Raw genomic sequence first — 13,323 nt, 5'->3', positions numbered from 1 at the left:
AACCGCATCGAGCTAAAGGCTAGAGCTGCCGCTTTCAAGGAGCGGGAGACTGATCCGGACGCTTATAAGAAATCCCGCTATCCCCTCAGACGAACCATCAAACAAGCAAAGCGTCAATACAGGATTAAGATTGAATACTGCTACACCAGCTCTGACGCTCGTCGGATATGGCAGGGCTTGAAAACTATTAAGGACTACAAAGAGAATCTCAGACGTGAACTGCCCAGTGACGCGAGCCTACCAGACGAGCTAAATGCCTTTTATGCTCGCTTCGAGGCAAGCAACACTGAAGCATGCACGAGAGCACCAGCTGTTCTGGATGACTGTGTGATAACGCTCTCCGTAGCCTATGTGAATGAACAAAACCTTTAAACAGGTCAACATTCACAAAGCTGCTGGGCCAGACGGATTACCAGGACGTGTAATCAAAGCATGCGTGGACCAACTGTCAAGTGTCTTCACTGACATTTTCAACCTCTCCCTGACCGAGTCTGTAATACCTGCATGTTTCAAGCAGGCCACCATAGTCCCTGTGCCCAAGGAAGCGAAGCTAACCTGCCTAAATGATTACCGCCTGTGATACTCATGTCGGTAGCCATGAAGTGCTTTGAAAGGCTGGTCATGGCTCACATCAACAGCATCCTCCCAGACACACTAGACCCACTCCAATTTGCGTACCGCCCCAACAGATCCACAGATGACACAATCTCAATCGCACTCCACACTGCCCGTTCTCACCTGGATAAAAGGAACACCTATTTGAGAATGCTGTTCAATGACTACAGCTCAGCGTTCAACAACATAGTGCCCACGAAGCTCATCACTAAGCTAAGGACTCTGGGACAAAACACCTCCCTCTGCAACTGGATCCTTGACTTCCTGACGAGCTGCCCCCAAGCTGGTCCAGCTGATCCTTAACACTGGGGCCCCTCAGGGGTGTGTACTTAGCCCCCTCCTGTACTCCCTGTTCACCCACGACTGTGTGGCCAAACACAACTCCAACACCATCATTAGGTTTGCTGACGACACAAAAGTGTCGACAACGATGAGGCGGCCTATAGGGAGGAGGTCAGAGAACTGGCAGCGTGGTGGCAGGACAACAGCCTCTCCCTCAATGTGAGCAACACAAAGGAGCTGATCATGGACTACAGGAAAAGGCGGGCCGAACAGGCCCCCATTAACATCGACGGGGCTGTGGTGTCCACATCAACAACTAACTATAATGGTCCAATAGATACCAAAACAGTCATGAAGAGGGCACACCAAAACATTTTCCCCCTCAGGAGACTGAAAAGATTTGGCATGGGTCCCCAGATCCTCAAAAGGTTATACAGCTGCACCTGACCAGTTGCATCAGTAGGGCATCCTGACCAGTTGCATCACCGCCTGGTATAACCACTGCTAGACATCTGACCGTAAGGTGCTACAGAGGGTAGTGCAAACGGCCCAGTACATCACTGGGGCCAAGCTTCCTGCCATCCAGGATCTATATACAGTGGCTTGCAAAAGTATTCACCCCCATTTGTCCTATTTTGTTACCTTACAACCAGAAATGTACACATTTTTTGGGAGGGTTGTATATCATTTGATTTACACAACATGCCACTTTGAAGATGCAAAAAAATCTTGAGGGTACATAACTATTCAATCCCCACCCCCCTCTATGTCAATACTTTGTAGAGCCACCTTTTGCTGAAATTACAGCTACAAGTCTCTTGGGGTATATATCTATAAGCTTGGCACATCCAGCCATGTATTTTTGCCCATTCTTCAAAACTGCTCCAGCTCCTTCAAGTTGGATGGGTTCCGCAGGTGTACAGTAAGTAAAAGTCACACCACAGATTCTCAATTGGATTGAGGTCTGGGCTTTGACTAGACCATTCCAAGACATTTAAATGTTTCCCCTTAAACCACCAAACCCCTTAAACCACCTGAGTGTTACTTTAGCAGAATGCTTCTACACCTGCATTGCTTGCTGTTTGGGGTTTTAGGCTGGGTTTCTGTACAGCACTTTGAGATATCAGCTGATGTACGAAGGGCTATATAAATAAATTTGATTTGATTTGATTGTCCTGCTGGAAGGTGAACCTCTGTCCCAGTCTCAAATCTTTGAAAGACTGAAACAGGTTTCCTTCAATAATTTCCCTATATTTAGCTCCATCTATCATTCCTTCAATTCTGACCAGTTTCCCAGTCCCTGCCGATGACAAACATCCCCACAGATTGATGCTCCCACCACCATACTTTACTATGGGTAGAGTGTTCTTGGGGTGATGAGAGGTGGAGGTTTGCGCCAGACATAGCGTTTTCCTTGATGGCCAAAAAGGTAAATTATAGTCTGATCTGACCAGAGTACCTTCTACCATATGTTTGGGGAGTCTCCCACATGCCTTTTGGCGAACACCAAACGTGTTTACTTATTTATTAGCGTCCCACCTGGCCAACATCCAGTGAGATTGCAGAGTGTCAAATTCAAATACAGAAATACTCATTATAAAAATTCAGAAAAGATACAACTATTAAACATAGGTTTAAAGATTTAACTTCTTGTGAATCCAACCACGTTCTCAGATTTAAAAAAATGCGTTACGGCGAAAGCATACCTTACAATTATTTGAGAACATAGCCCAGCAGACAAATCATCACAAACAGTAACCAGCCAAGTAGAAGAGTTACACATGTCAGAAATAGAGATAAAATTATGCCCTTACCTTTGATGATCGTCATATGTTTGCACTCAGAATACATTAATTTATTCAATAAATGTTTATTTTGTTCGATAAAGTCTCTCTTTATATCCGAAAACCTCCGTTTTGTTTGCGCATTTTCTTCAGTAATCCACAGGCTCAAACACAGTCACAATAGGCAGACAAAAAAATCCAAATTGTATCCATAAAGTTCATAGAAACATGTTAAACAATGATTATATAAAATGTTCAGGTTATTTGTAGCCTAAATGATCCAATCTAAATGATCCATATTTCAACCGGACAATAACGTCGTCAATATAAACAAGGCACTCTCTCTGGTTGCGCGCATGAAAAAGCTCTGTGACACAGCAGGGTTCACTCATTCAGACTGCTCTTACACTCTCATTTTTCCGAATACAAGCCTGAAACAATTTCTAAAAACTGTTGACTTCTGGTGGAGGCGTAGGAACTGCAATTTGAGTCCGAAGTCAATGGATACTGTAATGGCATTGAATAGAAAACAAATGGATTTCGCACCATACTTCCTGAATAGATTTTTCTCAGGTTTTCGCCTGCCAAATCAGTTCTGTTATACTCATCCGACATTATTTGAACAGTTTTGGAAAGTTTAGAGTGTTTTCTATCCAAATCTACTAATTATATGCATATCATATCTTCTGGGCCCGAGTAGAAGGCAGTTTAATTTGGGCATGCTTTTCATCCAAAATTCCAAATGCTGAAGATACCCTAGAGAAGTTAAGCAATGGCTTTTTTTCTGGCCACTCTTCTGTAAAGCCCATCTCTGTGGAGAGTACGGCTTAAAATGGTCCTATGGACAGATACTCCAATCTCCACTGTGGGGCTTTGCATCTTTGGTCTCTGTTTTGCCTCTCTGATTAATGCCCTCCTTGCCTGGTCTGTGAGTTTTGGTGGGCAGCCCTCTCTTGGCAGGTTTGTTGTGGTGCCATATTCTTTCAATTTTTTTATAATGGATTTAATGGTGCTCCGCGGAATGTTCAAAGTTTCTGATATTTTTTTATATCCCAACCGTGATCTGTACTTCTCCACAACTTTGTCCCAGACCTGTTTGGAGAGCTCCTTGGTCTTCATGGTGCCGCTTGCTTGGTTGTGCCCCTTAGTGGTGTTGCAGACTCTTTCAGAACAGGTATATATATATATACACTGAGATCATGTGACAGATCATGTGAAACTTCGATTGCACACAGATGGACTTTATTGAACTAATTATGTGACTTCTGAAGGTAATTGGTTGCACCAGATCTTATTTAGGGGCGTCATAGCAAAGGGGGTGAATACATATGCACGCACGACTTTAAAAAATAAAATACAAATATTTATTTTTACTTCTTATGGCTAGCGGAACCCCTCGACAACATTCCCCTGAAAAGGCAGCGTGCGAAATTCAAAAATATATTTCTTAAATATGTAACTTTCATACATTCACAAGTGCAATACACCAAATGAAAGAAACTTATTGTTAATCTACCCATCGTGTCCGATTTAAAAAAGGCTTTACCACGAAAGCACAACATATGATTATGTTAGGTCAGAGCCTAGTCACAAAAACACACACAGCCATTATCCAGCCAAAGAGAGGAGTCACAAAAAGCAGAAATAGAGATAAAATGAATCAGTAACCTTTGATGATCTTCATCCTATGACACTCATAGGACTTCATGTTACACAATACATGTATGTTTTGTGCATATTTATATAAAAAAATCTCAGTTTACATTGGCGTGTTATGTTCAGTAATTTTTTGCTTCCAAAACATCCGGTGATTTTGCAGAGAGCCACATCAATTTACAGAAATAGTCATCATAAACTTTAATATAAGATACAAGTGTTATGCACAGAATTAGAGATATACTTCTCCTTAATGCAACCGCTGTGTCAGATTTCAAAAAAACTTTACGGAAGAAGCAAACCATGCAATAATCTGAGTACGGCACTCAGACAACAAATCAAGCCATACAGATATACGCCATGTTGGAGTCAACAGAAGTCAGAAATAGTGTTAGAAATATTCACTTACCTTTGATGATCTTCATCAGAATGCACTCCCAGGAATCCCAGTTCCACAAAAAAAAATGTGATTTGTTCGATAAAGTCCAACATTTATGTCCAATTACCTCCTTTTGTTAGCGCTTTCAGTTCACATATCCAAACTCACGATGCGCGGGCAGGTCCAGGCGAAAGTTCAGATGAAAAGTCATATTACAGTTTGTAGAAACATGTCAAACGGTGTATAGAATCAATCTTTAGGATGTTTTTTTCATAAATCTTCAATAATGTTCCAACCGGAGAATTCAGAAATGCAATGGAATGCAAGCTAACTCTCACGTGAACGAGCGTGACCAGCTCGTGGCACTCTGATAGACCACTGACTCATTCAGCTCCCATTCCCCCCTCCTTTACAGTAGAAGCATAAAGACTGTTGACATCTAGTGGAAGCATTATGAAGTGCAATTTGACCCCATAGACACTGTATATTCGATAGGAAAATAGTTAAAAAACTACAAACATCAGATTTCCCACTTCCTGGTTGGATTTTTCTCAGGTTTTCACCTGCCATATGAGTTCTGTTATACTCAGACATCATTCAAACAGTTTTAGAAACTTCAGAGTGTTTTCTATCCAAATCTACCAATAATATGCATATATTAGCAACTGGGACTGAGTAGCAGGCAGTTTACTCTGGGCACGCTTTTCATCCAAACGTGAAAATGCTGCCCCCTAACCCAAACAGGTTTTAAACAAGTAATGTTTTACATTTCACTTCACCAATTTGGACTATTTTGTGTATGTCCATTACATGAAATCCAAATAAAAATCTATTTAAATTACCGGCAGTAAAAATGCCAAGGGGGATGAATACTTTTGCAAGGCACTCTAATAGGCGTTGTCAGAGCAAAGACCATAAAATTGTTAGACTCCAATCACCCAAGTTGTCTCTTCTACCGCACGGCAAGCGGCACCGGAGTGCCGAGTCTAGGACCAAGAGGCTCCTCAACAGCTTCTACCCCTCATCCTGTCTGTTCAATAGGACAGGTTAGAGTTTCATGAGTAGTTCTCATCACATTGTCTTTCCTGTCTGTTCAATATAGGACAGGTTAGGATTTCATGAGTAGTTCTCATCACACTGTCTCTCCTGTTTGTTCAAAATAGGACAGGTAAGGATTTCATGTAGTTCTCATCACACTGTCTCTCCTGATTTAAATATAGGACAGTTTAGGATTTCATGAGAATTTCTCATCACACTGTTTCTCCTCTCTGTTCAATATAGGACAGGTTAGGATTTCATGAGTATTTCTCATCACACTATCTCTCCTGTCTGTTTATTATAGGACAGGTTAGAATTTCAAAGCCTCTCCTGTAGAGTTGTAGTATGTCCTCAGATCATCAATAGACATTTGAAGGTTGTTTATACAGTTTAATGTTATGATACTGCAGTTGTGATGTTCTATGTCTCTTGTGCATGTGTGTGTGTGTGTGTGTAGGCCCTGTGTCCCAGGCGGAGGCTCTAAAGGAGGAGAATGACTCTCTGCGCTGTCAGCTGGATGCCTACAGAAACGAGGTGGAGCTGCTGAAGCAGGAGCAGGGCAAGAACCAAGAACACACACCTCCACAACACAGTGAAGAGGACACCTGCAGGCAGCAACAACTAACCTTTCTACAACAGGCACTACAGGGCATGCAGAAGGTATACTTCAACCACACCCACTATAGCTTAACTTTTTGCAGCAAGTCCTGCAGATTCTAGCTGGTGAGAGTCATAATCCGTTGGTTTTGCTTTCTGGGGTGACAAGTGGTTTTGATGAAAAGTCACTTTTAATGATGGAGGTGGATAGAGAACTGCCCTCTCAATCACACACACACACAGGTGCGTGCACACCTACACACAGCACTAATAAAGAGATGAGAGAGTGGTAGGGAGAGATGCAAGCTGAAAACAAGAGCAGCAGAGGGATGCACTCAAGAGTTAGATGGATGGTTAGAGAGAAAAAGAAAGAACAATAGAAAGACTTCAGAGGGAGAGAGTCATTCTAGAATCTGATCACTCTGCTGTCCTCGACGCTCTACAGAAACCAATACCAACCAGCTCGAAGGGTTTTCTATTAAAATCTCCCTCTCAGAGAAAACAACCATCATACTATTGGTAAGGTAAACAACCCTCTGAGGCAGGAAATCTGTTGCTCCCATCACCTGCTGGGTCATCAAATATCCTCAAGTTGTCAGCGGTCATAGTTAATAGAAATATATTTTTTTAAATGTTGGTTTTGAGCATAAATAATGTGTCGTCCTCCTGCTCATTTGAATAGACAGATGGTAATTACATTTCTAACACGCAAGTTTGAACATTTCCATGGAAAGATTAAATGAATGGATTAAAATGAGGAGGAAGAGACCAATTGGATGCTTCTTATTGCTCCATGCTAAATTACGTTATCATGCAGGCTCTGCCAAATTACCATCAAATATTATCAGCAGGTGACTTGAGTGTGCCCAGGTTCTATGAATTTCTTCCACTTGTGAGTCATGTTATACTTCCGTATTTCAGCCTAAACCCAACTGAGACTGTGATGGATAAGCTGAAATGGATGAAATGGAAATGTAGAAAGGACTTTTCAGCTCCTACGTGGTTCTAACTTGCAGCACCAGAGAGACTAGATAGATAAGCTATGAGCTAAAAGTTCCTACTCAATAGCAAACCCTGAAACATAAGCGCTAACTTGGTTTCCTCTCAAAAGGTGTTGCAAAAAAGGTTAATAACCAGCATGCGGCATATGCCTGTTGTAAGCAGGCATCTGTGGCTAACTGTGCCTCCTCTGTCTTAAGGGGGCTAGTTAACATTTGTGTCTTTAAAGATTAGTTAGCATCTGTAGCTAACTGTGCCTTCTCTCTGTAGCAGACCCTTAGTTAGCATCTGTGGCTAGCTGTGCCACCTCTGTAGCAGAAAAGTACAGGTTAAATAGTATATGTGGCTAACTGTATCTCCTCTCTGTTTGCAGCAACTGCTGAAGATGTGTGAAGAAAGGAAACAGCGGGAGGCAGAGATGGAGAAGACTGTGGAGGACAAACATCAGCTGGAGAGCCAAGTAAAGAGCCTCAAGGAAGGACTGCAGAGCCTGAAAACACTGACAACACACACACCACAGGTCAGTAACACACACACACAACACATGCACACTTTACAGCTTGTTTTTAAAAACTCCTGGGGTTTGAAATGGAATTACAATATCGGATTTGTGCTGTAATTGTAATGAAATTAGTTCAAAATCAGTTTCAATACATGAGAAATATTTCTGAAATAATTGGTCTGCTACTGGAACCCAGGCTGTGGTAGACTTGGATTACAGTGTATTTCATTTAATTCCAAATGGTATTGCATTTCTTCAATATCCCAGTGTCACCTGATCTACCCCTAATATATATATATTAGGGGTAGATCAGCTGACACTGGGATATTGAAGAAATGCAATTACATATATTCTAGTGTCCCCACTAGACATTGATTTCAAATAGTTAATTTGGAATCCCATAGGGAGAGGGTCAAATAGAATGCCATATACAGTAGTGAGAGAGAGACGGGTCATTTAGAATGGATAGAAAGAAGAGGGACAGGTCATTTAGTGTTATAAACCGTGTAATTTGGGTCCTGGATGCAGATTGGCTAAAACGGTATTTCAGTCATGTGTACTGTATATCAGACGATATACTACGAGTATGACACAAAAATACAGTTCTATTTAGGTTGGTAACCAGCTTATAATAGCAATAAGACACTTCTGGGGTTTGTGGTATATGGCCAATGCACACGGCCAATGGCTGTGTCCAGGCACTCTGCTTCGGGACTTGCCAAAGAACAGCACTTAGCCTTATTGCTTAAGTATGCCATATATAGAGAGAGACAGGTCAATCCTCTTTACATCAAACTGGCCTATTCAAACTAACTACTAGTTTCACCACCACTTTATCAGAGGAGGATGAGCTGGCCAATCAGCGGTGTACTTGCGTGCATATTTGTAATGTCCGGTACATGCCCGCACCATTACAACACAGAAAGCTGCTTTTTAACATTCTTAATTACCATTTTTTGGGGAAGGAAAACCATTTCACTCATATTGTAAGTAAATATAGGTCAATTTTCATAGAAATATGGAAACACTGGACAGTTACTTTAACATTAGCCATGTATCACCACTGCTTTTTAAAGCACAGCACCACACCTCCAACTACTCCTAGCTGACTAACTTCTTTACACTAAACCAGCCTGTGTAAACTGAAACCGCATTTTACATTCACCATGTGTCAACACCACTGTTTAGGGCACTGTGCCAACACGCAGACTAAAACATCTTCATACTAGCCATATTCTGTATCTAGATAGTAGGGATGTAACCATTCACAGACAGGCATCGGTCTCTGATTCAAATACAAATGTGTCGGTCTGCGAATACCAAACCGATCCAAATGTAACATGCATCGGTCAGACTGCATGTTACGTTTGTTAAAGTAACTGTCCAGTGTTTCCAGATCAAATTTTTTTCTCATATTATACTTTCTACCTTCCAAAAATACCTAATCTTTTGTGACAAATGATGCATCCTCTCCTTCAGGGTCAAACTGCATTTAACTGTGGTGACAGTCATTGATCTCTTAGTCGTGGCCAAAAGTTTTGAGAATTATATAAATATACATTTTCTAAGTCTGCTGCCTCAGTTTGTATGATGGCAATTTGCATATAATCCAGAATGTTATGGAGAGTGATCATATGAATGCAAAATCCCTCTTTGCCATGCAAATGAACTGAATCCCAAAAAACATTTCCACTGCATTTCACAGAAGGACCAGCTGACATCATGTCAGTGATTCTCTCGTTAACACAGGTGTGAGTGTTGACGAGTACAAGGCTGGAGATCACTCTGTCATGCTGATTGAGTTTGAATAACAGACTGGAAGCTTCAAAAGGAGGGTGGTGCTTGGAATCATTGTTCTTCCTCTGTGGGATATTGAAGAAATGCAATTACATATATTCTAGTGTCCCCACTAGACATTGATTTCAAATAGTTAATTTGGAATCCCATAGGGAGAGGGTCAAATAGAATGCCATATACAGTAGTGAGAGAGAGACGGGTCATTTAGAATGGATAGAAAGAAGAGGGACAGGTCATTTAGTGTTATAAAACGTGTCATTTGGGTCCTGGATGCAGAGTGGCTAAAACGGTATTTCAGTCATGTGTACTGTATATCAGACAATATACTACGAGTATGACACAAAAATACAGTTCTATTTAGGTTGGTAACCAGCTTATAATAGCAATAAGACACTTCTTAAGACAATGCCGTCGTCATTGCTTTGCACAAAAAGGGCTTCACAGGCAAGGATATTGCTGTCAGTAAGATTGCACCTAAATCAACCATTTATCGGATCATCAAGAACTTCAAGGAGAGCGGTTCAATTGTTGTGAAGAAGGCCTCAGGGCGCCCAAGAAAGTCCAGCAAGTGCCAGGACTGTCTCCTAAAGTTAATTCAGCTGTGGGGATCGGGGCACCACCAGTACAGAGCTTGCTCAGGAATGGCAGCAGGCACAGTGAGGTGAAGACTTATGGAGGATGGCCTGGTGTCAAGAAGGGCAGCAAAGAAGCCACTTCTTTCCAGGAAAAACATCAGGGACAGACTGATAATTCTGCAAAATACCTTTTGGGATAAAGTCATTTTCTCTGATGAATCCCCTTTCTGATTGTTTGGGGCATGCGGAAAAAAGCTTGTCCGGAAAAGACAAGGTGAGCACTTACCATCAGTCCTGTGTCATGCCAACAGTAAAGCATCCTGAGACCATTCATGTTTGGGGTTGCTTCTCAGCCAAGGGTGTGGGCTCACTCAGAATTTTGTCTAAGAACACAGCCATGAATAAAGAATGGTACCAACACATCCTCTGAAAGCAACTTCTCCCAACCATCCAGGAACAGTTTGGTGACGAACAATGCCTTTTCCAACATGATGGAGCACCTTGCCATGAGGCAAAAGTGATAACTAAGTGGCTCAGGGAACAAAACATTGATATTTCGGGTCCATGGAAACTCCCCAGACCTTAATCCCGTTGAGAACTTGTGGTCAATGCTCAAAAGGCAGGTGGACAAACAAAAACCCACAAATTCTGACAAACTCCAAGCATTGATTATGCAAGAATGGGCTGCCATCAGTCAGGATGTGGCCCAGAAGTTAATTGACAGCATGCCAGGGCGGATTTCAGAGGTCTTGAAAAAGAAGGGTCAACACTGCAAATATTGACTCTGCATCAACCTCATGTAATTGTCAATAAAAGTCTTTGACACACACTGAAATGCTTGTAATTATACTTCAGTATTCCATAGTAACATCTGACAAAAATATCTAAAGACACTGAAGCAGCAAACTTTGTGACACAAATACTAATTTCCATTCTCAAAACTTTTGGCCATGACTGTAAGTCAATTTGCATGCCGAACAACCACAGACACTATCAGTAGCCTAGTCAAACCGCTGACCAACGCAAGTTAGGTTCCTGATCTTGCACATGTACGCAGCACCTTCAGCATTTAAATAGTAATTTGGCTTGCGTGATATTAGGCTTTGTCATTGAACTAATAATCTATGTAGTTTGATTTTTTATTTAGAATGGAAAGTGTTTATGCAACAAATGTTAGTGCATCACATCGAAATGAATCGCATCGAATCGTTCTCTAATTAAACCGAATCATTTAAAACTAAAACATATCGTTCCTGGATTGTATTGGAGCCCTTGACTAGAGATGAGTATCTTTAAGATTTTAATGGTATTACTACTCTTACTGATACTGCTTATCGATCTGGTACTTTATCGGTTCTTTTTGTTCTTTTTTTAACAAAAAAAACGAAAGACATTAAGGCCAGAATTAACATTGCTTTATTTTCTGAAATGTTAAATAAAAAAAATTACTATTATTTTACAGCAAAAGAAACAGCAATGTTTTGAACAAATCCCTATTATAGGCTCTAATGTTGTGATGATGAAAATGTAAAACAAATAAAAAACTATTTTCCTGCAAAAAGAAAATACAGTGGTATAGAGCAACACGGGTGGGGCACGCAGGTAGCCTGCAAAAGGACTAACAGTTCTTATCAGTTCTTCTGGAGAAAGATCAATATATTTGCCTTCTCTGGCAGAAGTCAGGACCTCTCCTGGCTTATTGTGTTCCCTGCAGTCGAAAATACCCTCTCGCTGGGGGTGGAGGAGACTTGAGCACAGAGGTAGCTTGTTGCAATGTTTGTGAGGAGGGGCAGAGTAGCTCACTTCTCCCACCACCACATCACAGGATCTTCAGCAATGGGGATGGGAGGCAGGCCTTTGTAGAGCTCGACCTCTAGGTCAACACAATCGCTGAGGGTGAGGGACGAGGTGTTCTGTTGGATCGTCAACCTCAACTCCCTGTCCTCCTCTGAGAACAGCTCCTCCAAGGCACCCCTTGTTTTGTACAATGGAGGGACTGCCTCCTCCATTTCCTTCTCCTTCAGACTCCTCCTCCTGTTGCTGGTGCTCTGTGTCTGTCTTCTCCGGCTCCTTTGATAGCCTTGGGGTTGCTCCTGTCACACTCAACATTTGCTTTCCTCAGCCTGTCTCAGGTGGCGTCCCTCACCGGCCTCCCTTTAAATCTGGGGTCCATTGCTGTGGCCTCATGCAGGAAGGCATGAATATCCTTATCCTGATAGCGCTCAGAGAGATTTTCCCACACCTTCTCTTTGATGGTTGCCACAAACGTTGCATCTTCATGCTCCACAGTTTAGTGCTCTTCCAGTTGTTGGAGGATGGGTATGATCTGTCCACAGGTGGCATTATTTTCACATGACACATACATTGTGGATGTATAGAGGATTCTTATGAGCTGGACATACTCCTCAGCCTTATGGAAGTCCTCGTCCTTCAGACGATCCAGGTTGTCTTTGGTCAATGCTTTTTGCAGCCGTGGGTCCAAGGCTGCTGCTTGGATCGCTGGATTCCATCTTGTCTTGACATCAAGTATGAGTGAGTGTTGCGGAAGGCCTGAAACAACAAGAAAAAACAACATACATTTAATTACAGCACACTTGAATATTGAATTAATTGTTAAATGAGGGAATTTCAAAATAATACTTTAACAGGGTGAACTGGCTTCTTACTAAGTAAGACGCTGCTCCTTTTCCTTCAAGATTGTTTTGGACATTGAGGATCTCTTGAACCACACGACCACTGCTCTGATTCGGGCTGCCCATTTATCAATGGAAGTCATTTTGTAGATTTTCTGCGATGCCAGATTCAATGTGTGCACAAAGCATCCTATTTTTAGGATGTGTAGCCTCTTGATGGCAACATCCATATAGCCAGCATTATTAACAGTCACAGCTACAATCTTGCTTGCCTCTATCTCAAACTCTTCCAGAATGCCTGAGATCTCCTCTGCCACTACTTCGCCTGTTTGCGATTTGTATACTGCCCTGGTGTGGAGGACCTTCTGTTTTACACTGCCCTGGCTTGTGTAGGGCACTGTAACAGTGAGATAGTGGTCCTGACAGAGGCTGGTCCACCCATCTGATGTGATGGTCAGCTTTGGCA

At 42.0% G+C, this 13,323-nt stretch overlaps 1 protein-coding gene across 2 annotated transcripts in view; it reads left to right on the top strand.

Annotated features, from left to right (window-relative positions):
• Positions 1–13,323, top strand: part of LOC109905334 (ecto-NOX disulfide-thiol exchanger 2-like) — a 256,082-nt gene that overhangs the window by 219,801 nt on the left and 22,958 nt on the right. For both annotated transcript variants that reach the window (XM_020502640.2, XM_020502641.2), the window contains exons 10-11: positions 6,212–6,414; positions 7,724–7,870. In XM_020502640.2, coding sequence (XP_020358229.1) covers positions 6,212–6,414; positions 7,724–7,870 — 350 coding nt within the window. The remainder of the gene's footprint in view (positions 1–6,211; positions 6,415–7,723; positions 7,871–13,323) is intronic.

Source organism: Oncorhynchus kisutch, linkage group LG15, assembly GCF_002021735.2.
Source record: "Oncorhynchus kisutch isolate 150728-3 linkage group LG15, Okis_V2, whole genome shotgun sequence".
In the NCBI taxonomy this organism is placed as follows: domain Eukaryota; kingdom Metazoa; phylum Chordata; class Actinopteri; order Salmoniformes; family Salmonidae; genus Oncorhynchus; species Oncorhynchus kisutch.
Note: the sequence above shows the minus strand (reverse complement) of the source record. Positions and strands in the feature narration are given on the sequence as shown.